The 26,705-nt window shown below is 45.3% G+C and overlaps 2 protein-coding genes across 9 annotated transcripts in view; one reads left to right on the forward strand and one right to left on the reverse strand.

The window, feature by feature from the left end:
- The window catches only part of PKD1 (polycystin 1, transient receptor potential channel interacting), a 184,924-nt gene extending 170,906 nt beyond the window's left edge, over positions 1–14,018 (forward strand). The window contains exons 29-45 of one of the 2 annotated variants that reach the window (XM_073648383.1): positions 3,211–3,337; positions 3,418–3,531; positions 3,618–3,667; positions 3,935–4,140; positions 4,543–4,618; positions 5,145–5,263; positions 5,518–5,726; positions 5,813–6,007; positions 7,121–7,260; positions 7,335–7,453; positions 7,568–7,706; positions 7,802–7,927; positions 8,017–8,191; positions 8,301–8,588; positions 9,872–10,006; positions 10,234–10,548; positions 10,649–14,018. In XM_073648383.1, coding sequence (XP_073504484.1) covers positions 3,211–3,337; positions 3,418–3,531; positions 3,618–3,667; positions 3,935–4,140; positions 4,543–4,618; positions 5,145–5,263; positions 5,518–5,726; positions 5,813–6,007; positions 7,121–7,260; positions 7,335–7,453; positions 7,568–7,706; positions 7,802–7,927; positions 8,017–8,191; positions 8,301–8,588; positions 9,872–10,006; positions 10,234–10,548; positions 10,649–11,287 — 3,172 coding nt within the window. In that variant the 3' untranslated portion in view covers positions 11,288–14,018. The remainder of the gene's footprint in view (positions 1–3,210; positions 3,338–3,417; positions 3,532–3,617; positions 3,668–3,934; positions 4,141–4,542; positions 4,619–5,144; positions 5,264–5,517; positions 5,727–5,812; positions 6,008–7,120; positions 7,261–7,334; positions 7,454–7,567; positions 7,707–7,801; positions 7,928–8,016; positions 8,192–8,300; positions 8,589–9,871; positions 10,007–10,233; positions 10,549–10,648) is intronic. The other variant, XM_073648384.1, reaches the window with a different exon arrangement.
- Positions 14,019–17,607: 3,589 nt separating this feature from the next.
- TSC2 (TSC complex subunit 2) overlaps positions 17,608–26,705 on the reverse strand; it is a 32,639-nt gene continuing 23,541 nt past the window's right edge. For 5 of the 7 annotated variants that reach the window (XM_073648387.1, XM_073648386.1, XM_073648391.1 and 2 more), the window contains 13 exons: positions 26,376–26,546; positions 25,401–25,616; positions 23,939–24,007; positions 21,994–22,148; positions 20,924–21,411; positions 20,611–20,689; positions 20,281–20,367; positions 19,844–20,033; positions 19,428–19,567; positions 19,261–19,339; positions 18,838–18,929; positions 18,634–18,732; positions 17,608–18,156 (listed from right to left, as the gene is read on the reverse strand). In XM_073648387.1, the coding sequence (XP_073504488.1) occupies positions 17,995–18,156; positions 18,634–18,732; positions 18,838–18,929; positions 19,261–19,339; positions 19,428–19,567; positions 19,844–20,033; positions 20,281–20,367; positions 20,611–20,689; positions 20,924–21,411; positions 21,994–22,148; positions 23,939–24,007; positions 25,401–25,616; positions 26,376–26,546 (2,027 nt within the window). In that variant the 3' untranslated portion in view covers positions 17,608–17,994. The remainder of the gene's footprint in view (positions 18,157–18,633; positions 18,733–18,837; positions 18,930–19,260; positions 19,340–19,427; positions 19,568–19,843; positions 20,034–20,280; positions 20,368–20,610; positions 20,690–20,923; positions 21,412–21,993; positions 22,149–23,938; positions 24,008–25,400; positions 25,617–26,375; positions 26,547–26,705) is intronic. The other 2 variants (XM_073648389.1, XM_073648392.1) reach the window with 1 other exon arrangement.

Raw genomic sequence — 26,705 nt, forward strand, 5'->3', positions numbered from 1 at the left:
CGCGGTTTTTCTTTGGCATCTCCACCACCTCTCCATACCGACCAAGCCACGTCATGATGTCATAGCAAGAAAGCGACTCGTTACGAGTCATCACGGTCACTTTCTTGATCTGGTTTTGGCGAGACACTGCCTGAACGGCAAAGTCTCGCCAGCCATGCTCATTTTTTGCCAACTCATAATTCGCCCAGAAGAGCTCAAGCCCCTCCGGCCGAACAAAGCTGACATCAAACTCAGGCATGGAATAGGGATGTATCAAGGCGTAGATGTCAATCGCCTTGAAGCCCATCCTCAGCAGAAGCTCCACAACTTTAGACCTTGGCGGACATGCATCACTGCCCCTCCACCGAAGACGGACCACATTCCTACGCACACTGCCTGGCCCGGCTGTTGCGAGGGACCACACTGTATCTCCCCCTTTTTGCTCTCGGAAGGCCCCGAGGCCATGCCTCTCTATCCAGAAGGATAGATCAACCTCTCGACCCTCTACCATTAGTGTCTCCCCCTTCTTTAGAGCCTCCAGAAGGCGCCGTTGCAACATGCCGTCCCCAAAGCCCGGAGACGAGGAGGATGCCCTATTTGCCCCGGAGGTGACACTGGCATAACTCTGGACAGGTGTTGCCACCCCCGGGGGGGCAACCGGACCAGTGACCACATCAGCCCCAACAGTATCACCATTACCCACCTCCATCTCACCCTCCACCAAACCAGCAACCACACCACTAGACAATGAATTATCCTCATTCACCTCCACCACCACATTCATTCCTGCTGGACCAGTAACAATGGTGGATGACCTTTTGACCACCGCATCAGGCACAAGGGGCTCAATCACCTCCATAGAACTGGAGGCGACCTCACCCCCGGTCTTATGTGTGCCCTCCACATCATCGGTCGGTAATTTCCGCTGTTTGGCATTTGGTATAATGTGCCGCTGATCTCTAGCTGCAGTTAGGCGCCGCTGATCTTTAGCATCAGGATCTTCCGGACCAGCGACGCCAATACAAAATAGCACTTTCGTGGGAGGACCGGAACGCTCAGCCCCAACTGCCCCCTCACACTGCCGCCGCTTCTCAACTAAGTGATCAGCGGCAACAGCATTCAGAGGCGCCGAGGCTACCGGAGCTGCCCCCGACACCGGGCTGCTCCCCCCTCCCACTGAGGAGCGCACCACAGCATCGTGGCCTGATGGAACGCCCGCCGCCGGGCCGCCCTCACTGTCCAGGCTCTCGGCTGATGCACCTCCTGCTACGTCCCCACTACTACAAGCAGAGACGGAGCTCTGCGTCTCACTACCGCGCTCGTAATCTCCCCGTGCCTTTGCACCGGATCCACAGCAGAACCCTGGCTGGGCTGGGCAACGGGGCTTATACAGCGAGCTGAGCCTGCCGCTGACTCAGGGGGTACAGGGAGGGGGGCATATACGTATCTTACCGCTTCCTGCAGCTTTGGTTTGGTCTTCTTTGCCTTTTTGTGGCCCCCAGGTGCCTCTTCTGGTAGATCGTCACCAAGATGGAAGTTTTGGAGGCACACTGGGGACTCCAGGAGCTTAATCTCCGCCATTAGCGCCCCTCCCTGGCCGCTGCTGTCACTGTCCTTCCCAGAGCCGGCAGAACTGCGACCCGATGTCACTGTCGCCTGTCCTGCAGGGAGCTCGCTGCACGTGGCCTGCGGGTGACTTTGCAGGCTGCCAGGTGGGGCTTGCTGCTGGTCATCATCACTCTCATCATCCACCTGGCTCTCAGGCTGCAGCCCTATCTGCCTTTGCTCTCTGGTATCAGCCATTTCTCTAACGCGGTCTTCATTTGTAAGTTTTTCTTTGAAAGGACCACTCTGCTCCCTGATGGTGGCTTTCCTAAGTTCCAGGCGTTGAATTTCACTGCTCAGTCTTTTTACCTTGTAGTTTTGCCTTCCTTGGTTTGGAGGCCCCCGCAGCTTTGGCGCTTGTGCAGCGCAGCTCCTCCCGGAGCCTCCTGATGAGCTTACTGGCATCTTCATACTCACGGAGGCGAATCATGACCCGGGAGGCATAGGTGGACACAGACTCCCGGGGTCCCTGCAGCGCCCATTCCCCCTCAGGGAGGTCGGCCTCACCTCCGTGAGCATTCAGCTTTCCTCTGGAAGGTGCGCCATCTTGCACGCCGCTGTCAGGCTTTTCCTCCATGCTGGAAGCCTTGCGGCTTCTAGGAGTCTCCACAGTCCCGGGGGGAGTAGGAGCCACATTGCTGCGACTCCTGGTGGAGCGTCTCACCCCCGAGTGCTCCGATGTGCAGGCCGGTTGCTGGTTTCTCCTGCCCCCTGCCGGCCTGGTTCGGGAAGCAGAAGCCTGGGACTTGGCTCCATCACTCATCCCAGGAATCCCACTCCCTCCCTGGGTAGGAGAGAGAGCAGATCCCCAGTTGGAGAGGTGTTGGTTCTCAGAGATCAGGAGCACACAACAGGTTCTGCCGCCACCACACCCACAATCACCACAGTGAGCAACAGCTGATCAGAGCTGCACTCACTATTCTGCTGGTAGAGTCACTGTGTACATACATTACATTACTGATCCTGTACTGATCCTGAGTTACATCCTGTATTATACTCCAGAGCTGCACTCACTATTCTGCTGGTGCAGTCACTGTGTACATATATTATATTTGTGATCGTATACTGATCCTGAGTTACATCCTGTATTATACTCCAGAGCTGCACTCACTATTCTGCTGGTGCAGTCACTGTGTACATACATTACATTACTGATCCTAAATACATCATGTATTATACTCCAGAGCTGCACTCACTGTTCTGCTTGTGCAGTCACTGTGTACATACATTGCATTACTGATCCTAAGTTACATCCTGTATTATACTCCAGAGCTGCACTCACTATTCTGCTGGTGCACTCACTGTGTACATACATTACATTATTGATCCTGTACTGATCCTAAGTTACCTCCTTATTATACTCCAGAGCTGCACTCACTATTCTGCTGGTGCAGTCACTGTGCACATACATTGCATTACTGATCCTGAGTTACATCCTGTATTATACTCCAGAGCTGCACTCACTATTCTGCTGGTGCAGTCACTGTGTACATACATTACATTACTGATCCTGAGTTACATCCTGTATTATACTCCAGAGCTGCACTCACTGTTCTGCTGATAGAGATATTCTGGACTGTAAATTATAAATTGTATAAAGCTAAATTAGTGTTTCTGGTTTCTCAGGGATAGGGCGGTGTCGGAGTCTGTTCCCCTCAGTGTGGACTCGGTGGCGGTGGGCCTGGTGACCAGCGTGCTGGTGTACCCCATCTACCTGATCATTCTCTACCTGTTCAGACGAGCCCGCAGTAAGGTGAGGCTCACGCCGGCTGGCAGATATCATATGGGCCTGTGTTTTTTGAGTGTTTTTACGTTGTGTTTTATCTCCCCCAGACCTGTGTCCGGCCGTCCCTCACATACTTTGAGCCGCACTCTCTAGAAATTGATAATTACTTGGACACGGTGATGGAGAGCTCCTTCATGGCGTACACGGGGAACAATGGCGAGGTGAGGAAGTAATGGCTGCCCTGTGTGGATTCATTCATCCTCAGATCTTCCCTTGTGTAACCTTCTCCTAACGTTACATCCCGTAGGCTTTCTCCGACCAAACCAAAACAGAGATTCCTGTGGAGGACACAAAAAGGTGAGTGGTGGAGCCATATATATATGTGTGTGTATATATGTAATCAATGAAACCCCTTAGATGCTGTGGTTGTTATTGACAGCAGCGTCTTAGGGGGTTAAACTATTGTACTGGGAGTTAGCGCCAACTGTGGCACTTACTGGTAGGTGTCAGCTGTATTATACAGCCGACGCACACCATTTCTGGCTAATTCGAGTAGATTTCTTCTCTGGTGATGTAGACTCTCTCATCCATATATTGTTTTTTCCGGTTCCATCCTCCGCACAGCTTCATCCAGTGGAATACTAATGAGGGTGTCCTCAGCTGGCCCGACCTCCTCAGCGATCCTTCCATCATGGGCAACACCATCCAAAAGTTGGAGAGACACCGAACCAGCTGTAATGTTGGGTTAGATGCCAGCTGCCACCCCAGCGAGGATGATAGCGTGGTGCTAGGACTACCACAGTCCTTACCCCTACAGTTTGTAGCATCAGGTAAATGGAGGACTGGGATACAGCGGAGTAGACATTTTCGGCACTACTATTCATTGCAAGAATCCTAAAGGGTTTGGGGTCTTCTGAGGTTCAGAAATTAGTGGAGGTCTCATGATTTCCTGAGCTGTTGATTCCCACCACATTCTCGATCGTCGACGAGCCGTGTGGGTAACATGACTAGACTGAGATACTACTGACGCATATCTGCCAATAGTCCCTTATTATAGGATTGTACCGCTAACAGGGCGGGGCTTATATATTTGTATAAAATGGGTGGTCTTGATTGTTTTAGGGGTGTGTTGAGACCAAACTGGACGGGACTTATAAATCATCGTATCATTCGCAAGTCAAACTTTATGTAATTATGCAAATTAAGTCAAGTATCTGATCTTTTTATCAAAGATGGAGTCAGCAGCATGTCCCTTCCACAAGAACTTAGAAGGATGTCCCGGACCGATACCGATCTTCTGTCCGACTTGTAAGTAGATGTGTGAAGATCTCTACTGATCGGAAATCATGCATTGAGATAGATGAGCGGGCGGACATGTTAAGTTTTGGCTCATTGCCCTTCTCTGCTCCCATCACCTCTTTGGGAGCTGAGCTGCAGTACCCAAGAACGGCCACTACTCGGTGTATGGAGCTGCGGTGATACAGGTCTGTGTGGCCATGAGATGTGCTAACAGCTGATTGGTGGGGAACCAGCTATCCTGACCACCTCCGATCCCAAGGATAGGTCATCAATACTGTACTCTGGACGTCCCCTTTTTATGCTCCTCCCCCTTGTCAATCAATACAAAGCTCTTCTGATTGGTTAAATATTTGCTGGCCGTTTGAGTTGTGTAGAGGTATCTGATTGGCTGCATGTAACTCAGCTTCTGATCTGCTGGGATTTTCTGCTCTGCTCGATGTAGAAAGAGCTGCTTCGTTCTGTGTTTGGGCACAGAGCCTTTTTCCACTAGGTAAAATATCAAGCGACGTTTGACGGTTTTATATCGCCTCCACAGATCTAACCCGTTTGGCGATAAGACAGAAACCATAATGTTGGAGAAATTGAATGACAAAGGACAGACTTTATCTGGATCTGCCAGGGATGTGACTAAATCGGTCAAGTCCAACCGGACAGGTAAATAGAACTTCATTATAATAGGACATATGTATTGGTAGTCTGGTAGTGTATATAGGGGCTGTATACAGTTTATACATTGATCTCAATAGTAAACCAGTATTCATTCAGCTCCTAAGCTCCCTCTAGTGGTGGCTGCAGGCATATAGAATTTTAGCATTGCACTCTCTGTGCAGGGAATTTTGGTCTCTGGATGCTATAATGATTAATTAATATGACTTGATGTTAATATTCTCCCCTTCCCCCTCTCTCAGTCATCACAGATGCTTTCCAGAGACGCAGACCGATGCTGCCATCTTGGTGCACCCGTGTGGCTCATGTGCTCAGCTGTTTTCTCCTCTTCACCTGTTTTGCTGTGTCTGTGTGGATTGGGGTGGGCTTCACCTCCAGCGTGGGTCTTATGTGGCTAATCTCTGGAATATTCGGCTTCCTCTGCTCATTCTTTGTCTTGGAACCCTTAAAGGTCATTCTGAGCTTCCCCATCTTCAGAGCCACTGATTTCTTATTTACAGTAATCTCACTCTTCACTATTTTGTTTTTCCAACCCAGGTACTCATGGAGGCCGTATACTTTGCTCTGGTGGTGAAGCGTCTGTACCCAGAAGAAGAGGACACTCTTGTAGAGTGCCCCCTTGTGGAGCAGGTTTCTGAGCGTATCACCAAGGTACGACCACCTCAGGGGTTTGCCTTGTTCCAGGCCAGAGAAGAAGCGCGGAAGGTGAAACTGCTGCATAGGATGCTCAAGGTAAAAAAAAAATCAATACCACTGCTTGATTATATATATATATTATATTGACAGACTGGAGGTGTGCGGTCCGGTCCCAGGGCAGGTGCCAGCTGTGTTCTACAGCCAGCATCTTTCTCATACAGCAGCGATTGGAGCTAGCTCCGATCTCTGTTTTACCTTCTTAAATGCTACTGTCAGCTCATCTTAGAGGCCCCATTTCAGTGTTGTGTCTATTGGGGCTCACTTAGGCTCCCTATAACGTGATCGTGGGGTGCCAGTGGGTTCATAGGAGACCGTACTATATACTACAATACTGTGTTATTGCAGTATGTATTGCAAGCTGTCAACCAATCGACTTCTACTTAGTCTAAAAAAATAATGTGTAAAGTAAAAAAAAATACATATATGGTGTATATACAGTACAGACCAAAAGTTTGGACACACCTTCTCATTTAAAGATTTTTCTGTATTTTCATGACTATGAAAATTGTACATTCACACTGAAGGCATCAAAACTATGAATTAACACATGTGGAATTATATACTTAACAAAAAAGTGTGAAACAACTGAAAATATGTCTTATATTCTAGGTTCTTCAAAGTAGCCACCTTTTGCTTTGATGACTGCTTTGCAAACTCTTGGCATTCACATGCCGACATAAACCAATATATATTTTTTCTACCAGGTTCAGAATTTTTTTAAATTCCTAAAATAGTAAAAAACATATAGAAGTTTGGTGTCCCCATAATCACACTGGCCTGGAGAATCATCTTACCAGGTTCTTTTTACATCACAATGAACGCAGAAAAAAAAAACAATTGTGGCAAAACTTTTCGTTCACTATTTCACCACATTTTATTTTTCCTGCTTTTTTATACACTATTTGGAAAAATTAATGGCGTACTTAAATTCTACAACTCATCCTGCAGTAATATAAACAGTTGTCATATGGCTATGGGGACGGGAAAATAAAATAAAGTTATGGCTCTTGGAAGAAAGGGAGGAAAAAAGAAAAAATGCATCAGCCTGAAGTCCTGTCTCCGGATATAATTGTAGCAAACCCTCAGCTGTAAAAGTAGTAGGTCTGTACTGGAAAATCCCTTTAATTGGTTCTTTATGTATCTCTGCAGAACCTGATGGTTTACACGCTCTTCTTACTGGTTGTCCTCCTGACCAACTATGGTGATGCCTCCGTGAACCACAGGGCGTACCTGCTGCAGCGCTCGGTCCGACAGGAGATGGGGAGCCACAAATTCATGCAGATTCGGAGGTAATCCCCGGAAGAATTTCACCGTATGTTTTGGGTATGTAGGAGGGTATATGAAAATGTCGTGTCCTCCACAGGTCGGACGAGTTCTGGGTCTGGGCAGCTGACGTTCTTCTGCCGTTCCTAAACCATAATCAGCGGGGGAGCTACAGCAGCTTGTTGGGGTCGGCTCGCTTTCGCCAGATCCGGCTGAAAGGTGCGATCTCATGATCGTGTGGTTTGTTTTCCTTTACACCAGGGTTGATAAACACCGACTCGGCAATGGCCAGGTCTTATATTGTCCTCAGACTATAACTCCTATGTTCCTCAGCAGCATGTGATGTCCACTCATCGTCCGGACAAGAGACCTGCTCAGAAGACTTTGATGACTCCAGTTATGACGTTGGTTGGCGTAATATATCTGACGTGTCCTCCCCCGATTGGTCATATTTTCCACCAGACGATACCAGGTAAGTGTTCCCATATGGCCCTGGCAGCCTTCTTAGTGACCGGCACCATCTTTCAGCCTATGGGTTTACTCTTCGTCTGTTCTTCTGGTCTCCAGGGCCTGGTATTGGGGTTTCCTCTCCTTCTATGACAGTTCTGGCTACATCCAACTTCTTGGCGGCAGCTCGGAGGAGAATGTCGCCATCTTTGATAACCTCCAGCATGATCACTGGATTGACAACCTGTAAGTGTTGTATGTCGTCAGGCTGTGTATTCCTCTGCCCATTGTAATGTGTGACCTGATGCCCTCGCCTGTGGTGTTTCTCCCTGCAGGACGAGGGCGCTGTTTGTGGAGTTCTCACTTTACAGCCCGGGGGTCAATCTCTACTCGTCCGTGACGCTTCTGCTGGAATTTCCTTTGGCTGGTAGATCGCTCCCATCAGCTGAAATCAGAGCGTTTCCATTACTGCCGCTGAGCAGCGGGACTCACCTACTTCTTATCATGATGGTAAGCGACACTCTGTTCATCCTGCCTACTACACAAGTCACATCCAAAGCTGCATGAACATCAACGACCAGCAAAATCTTGGATGCAACTTTGTGTCCTCTCTTTGCAGGTCTTCCTCATGATGTTTGTCGTCTACTTCGTCCTCGCCGAGTGTTTATTTATCAGGAAGGAGGGGCGGCTTTATTTTACCCATTTCTGGAATTATGTCCAGTGGTTACTGACGGTCTTGACAGTGAGCACGGTGGTTGTATATCTGAGTCGGGGCAGCCTGGCTGACCAGCAGTGGGACAGATACCGGAAGGACAAAGCCTCGTTTATCAACCTGCACCAGGTGGCGTTCTTGGGTAACGCATTCAACAGCCTCTCCGCCTCCCTGCTCTTCCTCCTTACAGTGAAGGTGAGAACTCGTATTATTGATGGTTTTAGTAGAATTTTTACCATCCTTGTTACCTGATTGGTGTTACAGAAACATACGAGGCCCCTGCTCATGACAGAGATGTATTTGATTAGTACTTTGAGTGCACATGGGTGAACTGGTTTGAAGGCTCATTATTTTTCTGTTCCCCCTGTATTTCAACTTTCTAACATACACATCTGGCCATTCACCCCTGGTGTATAACATTTAGCTCCTTGCCTTCGGTGTATAACATCTGGCCTCATTGCCCCTTCGTGTATAATATCCGCTTCTGTCGCCCTGAGTGTATAACATCCGCCCCCCCCCATGTATAACATCTGGCCCCCCGCCAGACATGTGACAGAACTGCCGGTGGTGCAGAGCTCACTAATACCAGCGTGGTCCTGTAATAGGAGCCACCGAGGTAACAAGTCCGTTCATCACATTTCTTCTTCCTGAAACGTCCCCCATCACCTGTGAGTGATATTATTCAGAAGTGGAAAGAACCGCAGCAACTCAGCCACGAAGTGGAGACCCCATAACATTACAGAGCGGGGGGCCGAGTGCTGAGGAGCAAAGGGCAGAAAAGCTCTGCTGACCCCATAACTGCAGAGTCCAGACCTCCTCTGGTATAACATTAGCACAAACACAGCGCCCCTGCCGGGAGCTTCATGGCCGATCAGCTGCATGCAGCCGTACATCACCAAGCACAATGCTGAGCGTTGGATGGAGTGGTGTAAAGCCGCCACCACTGGACTCTGGAGGAGACGTGTTCTGTGCAGTGACGGATCGCACTGCTCTATCTGCATCTTATGGAGGAGTCTGGGTTTGGTGATTCCAGGAGAACGTTACCCCCTGACTGCATTGTGTCCCCTGTACAGATGGTGGAGGAGGATAATGCTATCGGCTGTTATCAGGGTCGGCATTGGGCCCTTAGTTCCAGTGACGGGAAATCTTAATACTTCAGTACAAGACATTTGTGGAGAATTGTAGCTTCCAGCTTTGTGGGAACAGTTTGGGAAAGATCCTTTTCTGTTCCCCATGACTGTGCCCAGTGCACAAGGTCCATACAGACGTGGAGTGGGAGTTTGGTGGAAAGAAACTTTGATGGAGACGGTGGGCCTGGCCTCTCTCCAGCATCAGTGACTGACCTCACAAATGCAAACATAAATCTATAAAAATGCCAATTAATATCAGCTAGCCTGCTTATTGATTGTTTCCAGGTATCAACATGACATTTAGAGCAAATTTTTATATTTTTGCTACTTGTCTTTTTTTTTGTTAAGGTCGCCCAGCAGCTACGATTCATCAGAGAGTGGTCTGTTTTTGGGAAAACGTTGAGTTTGTCTATGAAGGAGCTTTGTGCAGCTGCTGGGGCAACACTAGGTCTGGTGCTGGTGTACGCTCAGCTGGGCTTTTTGGTAAGTTCAGTCTATCTGAATATGTGCTGTGCTCCGCTTTCTCTGATAGTCCCATTGATAATTAATGGAGCGGAGGTGTGCTTGCTTAAGCTTTTTTTTTGTAACCACTGAGGGTCCCATCGGTTAGAGTGTTAATATAGACGCTTTTCGATCTATCCAGACCTCACATAGGAAATGTAAATTTATATTCTGTTTATAGTAATTATTTTTTCATCTCTCCCCATCAGCTTTTCTCATCATCCTGGGAGAGATTTCACAGCTTTGGGGCGAGCATCCTCTCTCTGTTTGCTGTGGCTCGCGGCACTATCGCTCTAAAAGCCCCTTTCCCGTACACTTCCTACATTCACCATCTCTACTTCGCAAGCTATCTGGTGCTGGAAGTGTGGATCCTGATGCGATTCTTTGTGGCCATGTTGATCAACAGTTACCGACAAGTGCGGCTGGATTTATTCAGACCAGCGTTCGAGCTGCAGGACTACGAGATGGTGGAGCTCTTTCTCAGGAGGCTTCGGATCTGGATGGGTGTCAGCAAAGTGAAAGAGGTGAATGAAATGCGTTAGCTAGTCCGTAATATGAATGTTAACATGCTCTTTGTTGACATTTGCAGGACTGAGAAAAGTCTTAAACATTTTTGTATTTCAGTTCCGTCACAAGGTACGCTTCGAAGGAATGGAGCCGCTTCCTTCACGCTCCTCCAGCGATTCAAAGTCTCTTCGAGGATCCACCCCTAGTGCAGCTTCCGACACCTCTTCGTCCTCGTCCTTTTCCACTATTTCCAGTCAGCTGGATTCATTCAACGCCGTGAGCACCAGGGAAAGAGCAGAGGTCGATGCTAACATCCAAAGATTGCTCCCCGTACTTGAAACTCTTCTGTCACAGTTTGATCTGGTCAACCACGCCACGGAAGAAGTGTATCAAATAGAGCGAAGCCTCGAAGACGTTCAAATGAGAATATCCAAGAAGAGAAGGCGACGACATGGCAGCGCTCCAACTCAGAGGTCACTAAGTCATTTCCAAGGAACACAAGGCCTCAAGCAGAAGTCTGCATTAAGTAGAAGTTCTAAATCTGAAGGCCAACACCGCTCGAAGAAGAATTCTCTGCCTACTTCACCATCTTCCACCATTTCTCAGGTATTATCCGAAAGCACTTCAGCGAGCAAAACAATTACCGTGGACAAAGTGATGGCCGAAGAACCAGCGCTCATCCCCATGCAGTTAACACAGAACAAAAGGCGGAAGTCAGTGCGGGCCCACAACAGAGTCCACCCCAGTGTCAGTTAGCAGATGTGGTGGTGCACTATTGTCTACATTGGTAGAAGCTCCAGGAGCTTCTTGGTACCTTTTGGATACAATTCAGGTTGTTGTATCGTCGAGACCCATTGCGGACTCTTATTGGCTCCTCATGTTGGCCCTATGAACAGGCTACAGATGAATCCCCCTTTAACAGCGTTTCTCAAGATACGTCAACAAGCACAGGTCCCTTTCTTGGTTCTAACTCCTTAGGCCCTGGAGGCTTTGGGAATTTTCAGGCTATAGGCCCCGGTGGCTTGAAAGCTTTTCTTTGGAAGCCCTGGTGGCTTATAACGAGTTCATGGAGCCCTGGTGGCTCTAGATGATAGTTTTCAGTGATCCCTGGTGGCTCACTCAATTTTTCTTGTCGGCAGCTGGCTGTCCCACAACCTGACCTGTTGGCGATCACTATGACTAATAGTTGGGAAACACTGAGCTACGAGGAGCTGCTTATTGTCTTCAAGAGAAGCATTTGGTATCTAGCCATCTTCTGTATATGCTTCTTGCGAAATTATCAATGGTGCTTTTCAAAAGGGACCAGAGCGTTTCAAAGGACTTGCTGGTCAGTCCTAAGTTATGACGACAGTCATCATTGGTCTCTAGGTTTTATTCAGGGTGCTGCAAGAGCGTCTTAATTCCCTTTAGCACTGTAAAGAAATGATATCCTGACATGTTATCGGGAAATAAAGGGAACAAAATTCTACTCGGCTGGGACATCATCTTTGGATGGGACGTAAGACGACCTCTCACTATGCACTTTTGGAGAAGTTAACTCTTCTTGCAGCTTTCTTAGATTCCGATCTCAGAATACCGCTTGTCTTATACGCCCTCAGTTACGTTTACAGGACTCGACCTGCAGAAGTAGAAGGTTGAAACTCTCCCTCTCGAAGGCATTCCGCACATGAAGAGTTTCTTAACAATTTGCTTTTTCCAGAAGTATTTGTAATTTGTGTCTTGAAAAGCAGAGATCTCTTCCATTGTGGAATTGATGTTAAATCAAGTCAACTTACAGGAACATCTCACCAGATTGTGGCTGGTGGGAACCCAAAAAAGACTACATCCTTTCATCGAAATACTAATATTTGTCCAATTGTATGTGTGGTCTTGGTCAACAGCGATGTTCTTGAGAGGGCAACCTCGAAAAAGGAGTTACCGCCTATGATACCATGGTTGCCTTATCTTTTATCATAGGTTTGTTCTTAAGGAATCCATTTGTGGTTCCTGGTTAGAGAAGATCCGAGCACCAGGCCGCTATAATCCCTGCTAGATGGGTTACATGTCTTCTTTGTTACTGAATGTATTTCTTATATCTGTGTTTGTACTTTTCAGCAGTTTGCATGGAACGCTGTGCACTTTAACCCAAGCTTTTTTTTTTTTTTCTAACATATATACCAGTCCGGAAACAAAAAGATGAAGGTACGGAATTTTTTTGGAGGACCAACTTTCCACCACCACAACCACACCTCTATCTTATAAAGGGTTCATTCAATAACCAGTCAGGAGACCATTACGTTATTAGCCAAAATGGGAAAATGTCAAGCAAAACCCCCCCCAAAAAAAAACCTGAATCCAGACCCTAAGGAGCAAGTGTGTCTCCAGGTGATTGCACACAACTTCTTCAGGTCACCTCCATTATTATTTCTGTACACCACATCGATCTAGGAACTACGCATAAATGGTAGCACTTATATGGCTAAACCATACTTTCCAACTTATAGCCCCCCGCATACCCCAAAAAAAACAAATACCAGAATCGGAATTGTTAGAAATTTTCTGCAAGTTTTAGCATAATTGCTTTCTTTGTGCATTTTCATCAGGAGTACAAAAGAAAAAAAAAAAGTTATAAGAATAGGGAAAATTATATACTCCAGTCACAGCTAAAGCTGCATTCAAAATTCAGATTGATGCTTCGGATTATTAAGCACCAGGGTAACAGACAAACCAATTAGATTGTAGAAATTGTGAGCGGTAAAATGAAAAAATTACTTACCATTATCAAAGGAAAGCAGTGAGGTCCTGCTGTTTCGAACCAACAAATGCAGCTCTGGATGTGATTGGAGTAGAAGAAATGGTAAACTTATAGTTAAAAGTGAAGCTTGGCTTTGGACATTTTAACCATTCCCACCCCTTCGCCCTGCTTTCAGAGATGGGTCTGGTCTGTACACCGCTCACATTTAAGTCTTCGTCAACCTGCGACACTCAGTGGCGGGTTGGAATATGTATATTTTTGTAATATTTGCTATATTTTCATAGCGCTGTAACCAAAATGAAGCAATTCTGTAGATAGCGGGAACCGAGCACTATTATCACTAGAGGTATTTAAGTTATGTATGTTGTGCTCTTGTATATATTTATATGTATTTTATATATGAGTAGAATATTGCATATCGGCTTGAAGGCAGTCTGGAGATTATAGCGTAGCGGGGCGGCGTGTCTCTTGAACACTTGATTAAATTGGTCAACACAATCCATCTTCTGACACATTCACAAGTTTTGAAGGGAGTAGAATATTCCACTTAGAAATAGTTTGTTTTATTCTTTTTTTCCTTTTTTGTAAATATAGATGGTCTATTTTCTGCAATCTGTCAAATCAGTATTACTGTATGTATATATGTGTGTGTGTGTGTATATATATATATATATATATATATATATATATAAAAAAAAATATATATATATACACACACACACACCAGTGTTACCTACACTGCTCAAAAAAATAAAGGGAACACTCAAGTAACACATCCTAGATCTGAATGAATGAAATTCTCATTGAATATTTTGTTCTGTACAAAGTTGAATGTGCTGACAACAAAATCACACAAAAATCATCAATGGAAATCACATTTATTAACCATTGGAGGCCTGGATTTGGAGTCACCCCCAAAATTAAAGTGGAAAAACACACTACAGGCTGATCCAACTTTGATGTAATGTCCTTAAAACAAGTCAAAATGAGGCTCAGTATTGTGTGTGGCCTCCACGTGCCTGTATGACCTCCCTACAACGCCTGGGCATGCTCCTGATGAGGCTGAGTATTGTGTGTGGCCTCCACGTGCCTGTATGACCTCCCTACAACGCCTGGGCATGCTCCTGATGAGGTTGCGGATGGTCTCCTGTGGGATCTCCTCCCAGACCTGGACTAAAGCATCCGCCAACTCCTGGACAGTCTGTGGTGCAACGTGACGTTGGTGGATGGAGCGGGACATGATGTCCCAGATGTGCTCAATCGGATTCAGGTCTGGGGAACGGGCGGGCCAGTCCATAGCTTCAATGCCTTCATCTTACAGGAACTGCTGACACACTCCAGCCACATGAGGTCTGGCATTGTCCTGCATTAGGAGGAACCCAGGGCCAACCGCACCAGCATATGGTCTCACAAGGGGTCTGAGGAACTCATCTCGGTACCTAATGGCGGTCAGGCTCTCTCTGGCGAGCACGTGTGATTATGTTGTCAGCACATTCAACTTTGTACAGAACAAAGTATTCAATGAGAATATTTCATTCATTCATTCAGATCTAGGATGTGTTATTTGAGTGTTCCCTTTATTTTTTTGAGTAGTGTACAACACTGCAAATGCAAACCACTCATTGGTTGCTGTGGATTCCACCATCTAGATTTTTTTTTATTATTATTTATTTTTACTACACTGTACATTTTATTTTTTCCTTTATTGGATCATAAAGTGTTTGAGAGACACGGCAGCCGAATATATAATGCAAACAAATCTATATATATAAAAACATACCCAAGGCGCTTATTTAATATATTTGATACAATTTGTATATTAATAGAATTTTTTTTATTTTATTTTTTCAGTCCTCCTTTAGTTTCATGATATTAGTTTGTGCCCCCTCTGTAGTAACAGAATATCCCCCCCCCCCCCCCAATAGGACTCATGTAATTGTAGGGATGGCTGGACCAAAAGTACATTACATATAGGGATATGAGTTTAGATTCCTTGGTAAATATAGTCCCGTTGAGCCAACATTGGATTTCACAGGTCCATTGCAATGCTAAACGCAAAAGAAAAAACATAAATAAAACCCACTAACCCATTGGACCCAATAGGTCTTTTGTATGTTTCTAGCACCTCCATGGGCTCAAACTTTTTATTAGCAGTGGATGACCCATTTAATAAATGAAACCGTACAGGAACAGTTCTTCGTCCAGGATTGAAATACAAGTACAATCCGATAGCGCTCAGTTAGTAGCCATGAGCGTCTGTAGTGTCAGGCACCAGCTCCCTACAGCGCCCCCACAGGGTACATAAAGTATTACACTATTCAAATTAGTGGCTTGCCTGTCTAATACAGGGCCAAGAGAGACCCTGGACAGAGGACCCTCTCATTTCACCAAGATATATAATAAGGTATGTGAAAATGGCTCACACCTTTCTTCTAATTGTGCACCAGTGAGGTGATAATGTTAGTGAAACGTGGCACAGGGGGATATAGGGCGCCCCAACATACAGTAATTTAGAGCGTGCACACAGACACACACACACACCTTATTTGAGACACTGGTTCAACACAAATAGGCTGAAACCGGAGGTAGGCCTCAATGATCAACTGTTTCCCATAGCAACCAATCAGAGCTCAGCTTTCATTTCTAAAACAGCTATGGAAAAATGAAAGCTTTTCAGTGATAGGTTGCTATGGGAAACAAGGTCCATACTGAAGATTATAGTCCTATTGTTAAATTTCCCCTTCCTTGCTGAGGGCCATATTTTTGCCATATGTGCAGACAGGTGCACCGTACCTGCCACTCATGGACTCAAGCTGGAAGATACCTGTAGACATGACAACACGGGCCCTCCTACAGTGCAGAAGTGAGCGAAGCCCGATTACCCCTTAATGCCGATCTAAACAGGCAGAACGCTCCTGGGAGAAACGTTCTGTAAAGACATTAAAGGGGTTGTCTGGCCGTAGGATACAAGTCTGGAGAGTCACTATGACTGCAGACTTGTCAGGATTCTCCGGTACTGAGCTGAATACATGCAGTCACATGCCAACTAGATGTGCGTGGCCTCGCTTAATGCAAGTGAAATAAGCAAGGCCGGACAAGTCTAGTCTGAATGTGGCCGAAAGTATGCAAATTGCATGCTTGCGGTCATATGACCGCCCCGAAGAGTGTGCTTGTACTGTGGGGATTCACTAGTCTGTAGTCCCATAATGACTGCAGACTTGTATCCTAAGGCTGGACAACATCTTTAATGAAGGCCGAGATACCTCTATGTAGACACATTCACTGCTAGATCTAAAATTGCTATAATTCGATTAAAGTTTTTTTTTTTTTTTTTAGTAGTCTCCATCGAACTACAAATCTCAGCAAGCCCAGAGTTGTACTTTAACCACAGCTATAAATCCCTTCCCTTTAACAAAAAAAAATAAAAACAAACACCAAACGGCACTCTCCATCTTGTGTGCCAGGAATGGAAAGAATAAGTTTACAACTACGATTTTCTTATGTTCTAGGTAATAAATGTCCGCTTATGACAAAAGTCGCCGATCTGGCGGCCGCAGAGCCGTTCTATGTACAACATTGCACTTACCCCTCCCCGAGCCCAAGCGGAGCCTGTATGCTTTTGCTTATAACTTGTATGGTCAGAATTAATTGTAAGATTATTTATTGCCCGGGGAACAAGATTCCTTCTAGAATTGGTATTAACTCTTATTACGGTACAGTGGAGGCAGCCATATTGGATATTACAGCTGGTGACATCAGTCTCCTAGGGAAGCCATAGGCGATCCGTAATCCTTTATTGCCATTACCTTGGAGGAATCTTGTTTTCGCGGGTGGCATCTTCACTATTGCCTTATTGTTTTGTAAAATGCGCTACAATGCAACTTGTCGGACAAAGTCATAAATAAAGATGGCGGCTGCAAGACGATGGTGCGTGCTGGTGTTCTGTATGAGAGTACAATGTGGTAAGCTCTTCCCACTGGAACAGTAAGCTGGTCAGTGGTGCGGAGGGGGTCTATATATACTGATATCAATGGCTGAAGCATCAGGGCTTTGGTGTTCCTGCCAAGATCTTGTATGGGGCCAGCTTAATTGGTTTATTCACCAAGGGGGAAAAAAAAAAAAAAAAAAAACACACACAGGACACGCTGTACGAGGCTGTGCTCTGCGCAGCAGCATGCTGCATGTCGCATGCAATTTACTGCAGAGTACAAGGGATGAACAAATACAAATGTGCTGCAATATCCTTACAGGGAGTAACAATTCACCCGAGCTGTGCAGATTTCTGGTTGTCAAACAGGAAAATTGTTCTATCAAATGTAAAAAAAAAAAAAAAGAAAAAAAATTGTATTTTTAAATTTAAGTTTATTTGTAATTGTGCAGAAAAACAAAACCTGAAAAGAATGAAAAAAAACAAAATCCTCGCTTTGTGTGTTCACCTTACTGATGCAGTTCCCGCTGGGCATTTGGTACTGATCACATTTCGGCGAGGATATGCAGTGGAGGGAGGTGAAGTCTTTAATAAATTATTATTCCAATAGTGAAAATAATTTAAATTTCGAGTCTCTTAAAATGTCCGGTTCTGGAGGCCGCAGAGCAGAAGAATCTAGTGTTCGGTATAGTAGTCTGTGCTTTTTTTTTTTTTTTAGGCAGGGACCCATCCTGCCCCCTCTGTCCTTCAGGCCTGTATGTACGACGTACCATTCGCTTAGTCCAGACTCATCCCAGGATTTTAGGAAAATTCTGTGAAATCGTCCACAGCCGATATGAGCCGAGTTCGCTGTCCAGTTTCAAAAGAGCCGTTGGCAGATGGGGGGTTTGGCGGGTGGGGTCTGGTAAGGGTATTCATGGGGTAAGGCATATTTGCGGTAATTTCTAACAACTCTTCGTGAATCTGGAAGAAAGAACTAGCAACTGAAAACACAAACCCACCGTAAAAAAAAAAAAAAAAAAAAAAAAAAAAAAAGTATAGAGAAAGTGATCAGACAGTCGCAGGTTTAAGTCCTCTAAATAGACTATAAAAAACTAAATCAATTAATTTTAATTTAATAAAAAAAATGATATACGAGTCAATTCATATTTTATAGTTTATTTAGGGGACTTAAAACTTCAACTAAAGAGCAAAGGTGAAAACTAGCTACAGTAGTAAGTGACTAATAAAAATCTGCTTGTCACCACTAGAGGGAGCTTACTGCATATTACACAAGCCTGTATGCTGTGAGCTCCCTCTAGTGGTGGCTGCAGGCAGTAAGATTTTTATCGTGTCGCTCTATGGCTGTGTGATGAAAAGAAAGCTCCGACCCCCTATAATTTATCAGGCTGAAGATTTTAAGAGCTAAAGTCCAACAAACCACCTTCCAGGGAACTTTACCTTTGGTCTCATTTTCTTAATATGCCTCAATCTGGCAATCCACTTAGAAGGGTAAATGTCAGTGGGATTTGATCTACTGTGATGCACCTGTGAAGCCATCTAAGGACCAAAGAAAAGAAACGCATCACAAATATAAATATAAATATATTATATATATACCCTCACCCCCCCCCCCCAAAAAAAAAAATATAATATTGGGCTCACGTTTGAATGCAGCGCCATCTGGCGGGCTAGGAACGGAAGGTTTTTATCTGACACAATCTTAGCCACAGATATATCGACAAGTCCTTCCATATCTACAAAAAAAAAAAAAAAAAAAAAAAAAGGAAAATATTTGGAATCACAAATGATCGATCAGCTCCAAACTCCCCTAGTGGTGGAGGCGAGTAATTGAAAAAAAAGCATGTTTATGCTTCATTTATGGGATTTTCCCACCATATGTATTCATGGCATATTGCCTAGATATAATTGGTGGTCTTATTTCTGGGACCCTCACCCATATCTGGGATTTGTAACCGTGCCATTGCATGTGTTGCCGTTTCAGTCATGGCACTTGGTTTGGGATTATCAATGTTCATACTTAGAACGGGAAAATCCTTAAAAAAAAAAAAATCATGAAAACGTCACCTTTCCGACACTGTAACGTCACCAAGTTGCTGTCGCAATCCAAGGGCTGAATGTTCACGTCCACAAAGTTGAACTGACCCTACAGAGAAGGGATGAGATTAACGTTCCTACACGTATATAAGGTAAAGAGCAGTTAGTGGACAGGAGGAAGGAAATCAGCGGCGTACCTTAAGAGTTCCCAGCTTATAAAACTCTCCCGAGTCATTATACACTATATTTACAAAGTTGTTGCCCACGTGTCTCTTCTTGTTGCAGCGGTACGGGTCGATCTCATTATTTGGCATGAACGTGGTGATCTGGAATATGACTGAGATATAAGGAGAACGTTAAAGGGGAAAATCACAAGACATCATTTCCTTGATCACCCGATCACTGCAGGTTCTGTTGGCAAGACCGGCTGTAGAATGTGGCAGCGGCCACTACAGGTGAAGTGTAGTATTACATGCTGGATAGGTGGCCAATCATTGGAATATATGAACGTGGAGAGCGGCTCAGTAAGCGCATAATGTAATAGTCTGCATAAAAAAAAAGCCCCGACATGGGACGCCAACTGCTTAGATTGGGTTAGGACCCATCCCCTCACCTTGCATGATGTCATCATGCCAGCAGTAAGTGAACTGCCCATCATCTCCACCTTGCCCATCCAATCCTCCCAGAAATATCTTGTCCGGCTGCGTGTCCTTCAACTCGATCAACTTCCCCAGACCGGTCAGGAACTGCGTGTACCTGTAGGATCCATGTTCATTCGATAGGATCGCCCGCTCATTGCCGATCTTTGATATAAAAAGATACGAAGAGGCCTTAGAAGTATACTAATACATTTTCAGCACTAATCTTACTGGAATATCCCTTTAAGAAGCACAAGTGATGAAGTCTGTCCACCAGAAGCAGCACGGAGCTATTCATTTAGAGTTAGTGATAACTGGTTTCTACTGTCCTACCCCTTTAAGGACGGGTGCCTGAGAGGTCCATTTATGATCGTTCCCATCATTGATCTTGATGCAAGAGCTGACTCCTTACCTGCCCTTCTCCAACATACAGGACCCCTATCTTGTGTGTGTCGTAGCTCGGGATCCCGTCTAGAAGCTTCATAGTTCTTTCAAATGTCTAGAAGGTAAAAGGGAGAGGTTTGCATTAAAGGGATTGTCCAGTCAAATGTTAGTGGGGGTCTGATATCCAGCATATATGTGGTGGGGGGTGGGAGGATATCAGCTGTTATAAGCAGCAGTGGGACAATCCCCAAACAGGAGCTGCGCAGTGCGGCCGCTGCAGATCCACTATCCGATGGATGGGTCATCAATTTGCCTACCCCTTTAAGAAAAAGGGATCAGGCAGATCCATGGGAATTACCTGAGTATTCGGGACCAGGATGGGCTTGTTAGACTCGTCCCCAAAGAAAGGAGAGTGGTAAAGCTGTAGGAACACAAAGCTAGAGAAAAAAATATATATATTATATATTGTCAGATGGATAGAAGGGGTTGTATCAATTGTAGTGATCGAGGAAGAGCTGCATTACCACATACAACCTGTGGACAGATGTGGCACTGTTTTACAAATACTGGAAAACCCCTTTAAAATTTATACTCTGCCATCAGACATTCCTGAAAATATCCTTTATGTAATATGCTGGGAACGGAGTTACGTCAAGGAAAGTGTATTGTACCTGGGGTCTATTCCAGGCACTTTCTCAGCTTTGGTGGTCTTGGTGCTGTTCTTAAAAGCATCAATGTTAATCCTCCTGCCCCGTCTGGAAGGTTCAGAGTCAGAGATGGTGTGCCCCCTAGGGCGGTAGCCACTTGGTGACTGCGAAGACTGTTGTGACAATCCTGGCTCCAGTCTAGGACCTGCTTCAGGTTTCGGGGTAACAGGAGCAGAATTCTCCTCTTCCGGTTCGCTGGGTGCAGGTTCCGGGCTTTGGCTCTGGGGTAGGGGTTTCGCTTCTAGGGCAGGAGGTTGGACGGGGTCTTTAACGTCCTGCTCCCTGGGCAGCTCCTGCAAGGTCTGAAGCTCTGGGGACGAGCTGGACTTGCTTAGTGTTTGTGAGGGCTGGAACGGAAGTTCACGTGTAGACCCTTCTATAGGAATCCCCCCGAGCTCCAACTCCTCTGTCTGCTGGGATGTAGACTCCTCCTGACTGGAGGTGGAGGACGACTATAGAGGAGACATGAAGTGGATAGAAAGAATAAGATGCTAGAGGCGGTATTATAGTAGTTATATTCTTGTACATAGGAGCAGTATTATAGTAGTTATATTCTTGTACATAGGGGGCAGTATTATAGTAGTTATATTCTTGTACATAGGGGGCAGTATTATAGTAGTTATATTCTTGTACATAGGGGGCATTATTATAGTAGTTATATTCTTGTACATAGGGGGCATTATTATAGTAGTTATATTCTTGTACATAGGGGGCATTATTATAGTAGTTATATTCTTGTACATAGGGGGCAGTATTATAGTAGTTATATTCTTGTACATAGGAGCAGTATTATAGTAGTTATATTCTTGTACATAGGAGCAGTATTATAGTAGTTATATTCTTGTACATAGGGGGCATTATTATAGTAGTTATATTCTTGTACATAGGGGGCAGTATTATAGTAGTTATATTCTTGTACATAGGAGCAGTATTATAGTAGTTATATTCTTGTACATAGGAGCAGTATTATAGTAGTTATATTCTTGTACATAGGGGGCAGTATTATAGTAGTTAAAGTCAATAAAGTCTCTGACCCGGCTGATCCCCTCAGTTTTCTTGTCCGTCTTGTCTTCACTGGGGGTGTCCTCACTATTCACAGCTTCAAACTCGTCCAGTTCTTGTGAGCCACTTGGAGACGTCATATCTCCTTCCTCCAGTTGGGAACCTTCTTCTGGCACAACTGAGGATTCTACAAGGAGGAAATCATGGTAAATCCAGCAGTTTGTATTAGACTAGATGTCCCAAATCACAACGGCAAGGCTTCACTGCAACAGCCCGGCACATGAGACAGTGGTTTTGACCTGGTACCCCTCTAGCTATTGCAGAACTACAACTCTTTCAATGCTAGAATTTGTAATTTTTCAGCAGCTGGAGAGTCACAAGGTGGATACCACAAATATAAGGGGGGGGGGGGGTTCGCCCACTACAAAAAGGTGGCTTCAAAATGTGCCACATTTGCTGCAGCGCGGGTCAGGGCTTCAGATGCCACTCCAGTCTTACACACAGGTTAGAGACTGATCGGCTTTTTACAGGGTCTTCAGTTTTGTTATCACTTTCTTGACTTTAATAGGAGCAGTCAGGACTTCAGATGACACTTCACGTTACACAATCCCGTTCATCAGTCTCACAACAAAAAGACAACATTTAAAACAAAGCAAGGCACAAATTACCAAAGCGAATCATTAACCCGAACCCTGCATTGCTAATTATGTCAGGTCTGTAAAACCTTAAAGCAGATCTGTCAGATTTTACAAGACAAACTACATACATTATTAGCTAGAACTTATACCTGATGAGGAGGTTGTACTTACAATGCAAATCTGTGAATGGCTGCACAATCCTTTCTGAAACTTTAATCTCCACACACCAGACCTGACTGACAGCTCCTCAGTGTCCCTCCTTGCTGCCAAATCTCAGCCCTTCTACCCTGACAGCTCCTCAGTGTCCCTCCTCCCAGTTGAAATCTCACAATACAAGTAGCAGCTCTCAGGCTGGGTGAGCGGCCAGAGACTCAATACCCTTTGACTAAGAAGCTCTTACAACTCATTAACTGAATTACTCTTAATATCACGATTATATAGCCATTCTGACTTGCGTATTCATAGTAAACACAACAGCCTTGTCAGGTTTAAGATCTATTTAATGTATGCAGTGTATATTTTGACATCTGGTGACAATTCCAAGTTAAGAGTCAATTTTCACCTACAAATACTAATTTTGGTGTTTTTAAAATTATATAGGTCCATTAACTATGCCAATTTAGTGTATTTTTATTGGGGATGAAGCTTTACCTCTTCCCCGTCTCCCACAATACACAGCTCCAAATTATTTATACAGATAGTTAAAGGGTTATATTTAGTGGCTATGCCATAAATGAATATCCTTTAAATGTTACATTTCTGTCGGCTTACAGCCACCACTAGGGGGAGCTCACTGCACACCCAATGTACAGAGGCCAACAACAAGTATGCAGGGAGCTCCCTCTAGTGGAGAGTTTTATCATTTCACTCTATACATCGCATTTGGAGCTGTAAACTAACCACTATAAAGATAGATTGAAGTTAATCAGCCCAGAATTTTAGACCTAAAAGCTGACTTGTAACGTTACATCTTTAGTCATGAGGTCACCACACTTTATGGAGTAGATCAGACTGAGGAACCCATGTGGGAACTGATGGATGTTAGTAGTGATCACTGCACGCTGCCATATGGTTTATCTGAAGGGATAAGGCTGGCAAAGAGTTAACATGCAGTCTCAAGAAGGTCTAGAAAAGGTTCAGCATTCTGTAAATCTGCCTAGGGTGCCATACAGTAGGAGGGACCAGCCAGATCACGTGCAGAACAAGCAGCCCATGCCACCAATGTCCCCTGCCCTTTATTAGCTATAAGCACAGGATACAGATGAAACCGGTAAATATCTGGTTAATAAGCAGGCACACGTCAAATGGGTCAAACACCGTTCACCAGCTGTATATATACCTGCCCAGGATATGCTCCTAAGCAGCTTGCCTTGACCACTGGACTGGGAGGCGGGAGAGAGAGAAGCCACTGCAATGGGAGAGGAAAAGCAGATTGCAAGATGTTGCCATGATGGAGCCATTTTGTTGGAGCAAGGGAGCCGAAGGGGCCTGTTTATATCATATTGGCCACGTTTTTGACTGTCTGAACTGCCCCAGACAGAGCCATTTACTACTGTTGCCCAAACACGAGGTAAACAGGCCCTTAAAGGGGAACTGTAACCAGATTGAAAGTGGTCAGTTTTTGCTTTTATTTTATTCCAGCCGCTCCCCTGAGTAATTTGCTTTTGGTTTTTGTAAAATCCGCCAAACGGTTCCAGAGAAATGCGCCTTTTTATAGAGTGCCACTCTGCAAGCTCTTTAAAAGGGGGCGTGGCTCACAGGATCCTCGGTGGGTGTGTCTTTAGGCTTCTCTGCATAATCATCCTGTGAGCCACGCCCCGAGGAACCAGATAAAGGCCAATATCTCTGGAACCATATGGCGGATTTTAAAAAAAAGAAAAAGTGCAATACTCAAGGGAACATCGGGAATAAAATGAGAATAAATGGCCACTTTTGACAAGTTCTCTTAAGTTTACATAATGCTTATTCAATGTATTTCAGTTCTTCCATGCTTCAAAATCTGCAACATGTGCAAATCAGGATCCCACCCTGATGTTCTAGAAAAGCCAATGCGCTTTGAAGATAAGATGTGAACAAAAATGTTCCCGTTCACTGACAGAAAGTTTATTAAAAAGTTGCAGAACTTATACAATGAATACGCTTTATTTCGCCATATGGTAGTAATACCAGACACGGCCTCTGGACAATAGCGGTGCCATTTCAGGAAATAAACTAGAGGCTTTTCATCAAGGCAACAAAATCAGGACGAAAAAAAAATAAATAAAAAGGTCGGGGGGTTGAGCACTGTTTTGGGAAAATTCAGTGATCTGGTTGTGTCACACCAAAGAAGTGCTAGATTGTAAGCTTTCACCTGGGAGCTGATATAACCTATAAGCAGGTCATGGGATTATGAAAAGATAGAAAGACCCTTCACCACCTATCAGCTGTGTATGTGCAAAGTTAAGGCTGTAGAGGATTGTAAGTGCTTTATCGGCATAGCTCCCCCCCAAAAAAGGGGCTGCTGCAGTCAGAGGACAAGCCGAACACACAGTGACAGAGAAGGAAGTGCAAATCATTACCAAGGACAGAACCACCCGAGATTTAAAGGGAAAGTGTCGTCAGCAAATGGCCTGTTTAAATGAAGTTTGTTACATATTTAAATGTGATTTTTTTAAATTATCCATCCAATTAAATATATATATTTTTAACATAAAATTGTATTTTTTATATGAATTTTTATTTTAAAAATACCACTAAAAATAATACATCCTTTTCTGATGACACTTTCCCTTTATAGGGAGGACCTTCCAGTGCCCACCTACCTGTGTTGGATCTCTGGAGGAGGGTGGGCTTGCTTGCAGCAGAGCTCAGGGTGGAGGCAGGCATGGACAGGGACTTGTACAGCGCGGTCTCTCGATGTTCTTTGAACCTCTCGGCTGCCATCAGGGCATTGGACAATTCTTGCAGAGGCATATTGTTAATGTCTGACGAGAAGGGGCTGAGGGGGTTCTCCAGACTCATAAGCCAGCTGGTATTACCTGGGGAAATGAGATCACAGATCGTAGCTGCCTCCTGCTATCTGCAGCTGGAAGAGGAGGCGGAGCTTGGGTTAGAGGGCGTGGCTTGGAGCTCCTGTGCTCCCACTGCAGACGGAAAGGGTGGAGCTTGGGTTAGAGGGCGTGGCTTGGAGCTCCTGTGCTCCCACTGCAGGTGGAAAGGGTGGAGCTTGGGTTAGAGGGCGTGGCTTGGAGCTCCTGTGCTCCCACTGCAGGCGGAAAGGGCAGAGCTTGGGTTAGAGGGCGTGGCTTGGAGCTCCTGTGCTCCCACTGCAGGTGGAAAGGGTGGAGCTTGGGTTAGAGGGCGTGGCTTGGAGCTCCTGTGCTCCCACTGCAGGCGGAAAGGGCAGAGCTTGGGTTAGAGGGCGTGGCTTGGAGCTCCTGTGCTCCCACTGCAGACGGAAAGGGTGGAGCTTGGGTTAGAGGGCGTGGCTTGGAGCTCCTGTGCTCCCACTGCAGGTGGAAAAGGTGGAGCTTGGGTTAGAGGGCGTGGCTTGGAGCTCCTGCGCTCCCATGGCAGACACTTGCCAAGAGCTCCTGCTGCAGACAGGAGCCTAACAGAAACTGAGGCACATAAAAAGTTGCTGATCTAAAGAATTTTTCACACTATAAGTCAGGAGAAGGGGATTAAAAAGTGGTGAAAGGTTTTGTTTTTTTCACTTTTCTTTGGGCATAATTTATGCACATGGAAAAATTTGTCAGGTTACAGTGTACCCCAATCTCCAGCAAGGTTTCGCTTACCCGTAGGTCTACGGACAAGTATCTCAGCCCAGCCCTGTGTCAGCACCGGGACAAAGTCAGCCAACGTAGGCTTCTCTCTCTTCATCTGGACCCGACGGGGAGACTTGTCAGCTCTGACTCCAGGAGAAGACAAGGAGCCGCCTTCAGAACCAGCGCGTAGTCCATGACCACCTGAAAAACATCAGTGTGAACTAGTGGAGCAACTAGAACAACGCAACAGGGGTCACTAAAACCAGCGGGCAAATAAAATATCCTATTCATGACCGTAACATTTGGTCGTTACAGGAATGTACTAAATACGAAAAATGTGATAAAAGATACAGTAAAGTA

This window comes from Phyllobates terribilis, unplaced genomic scaffold (genome assembly GCF_046119375.1).
Source record: "Phyllobates terribilis strain yellow unplaced genomic scaffold, ASM4611937v1 Scaffold_9__5_contigs__length_417890890, whole genome shotgun sequence".
NCBI classification, from domain to species: Eukaryota; Metazoa; Chordata; class Amphibia; order Anura; family Dendrobatidae; genus Phyllobates; species Phyllobates terribilis.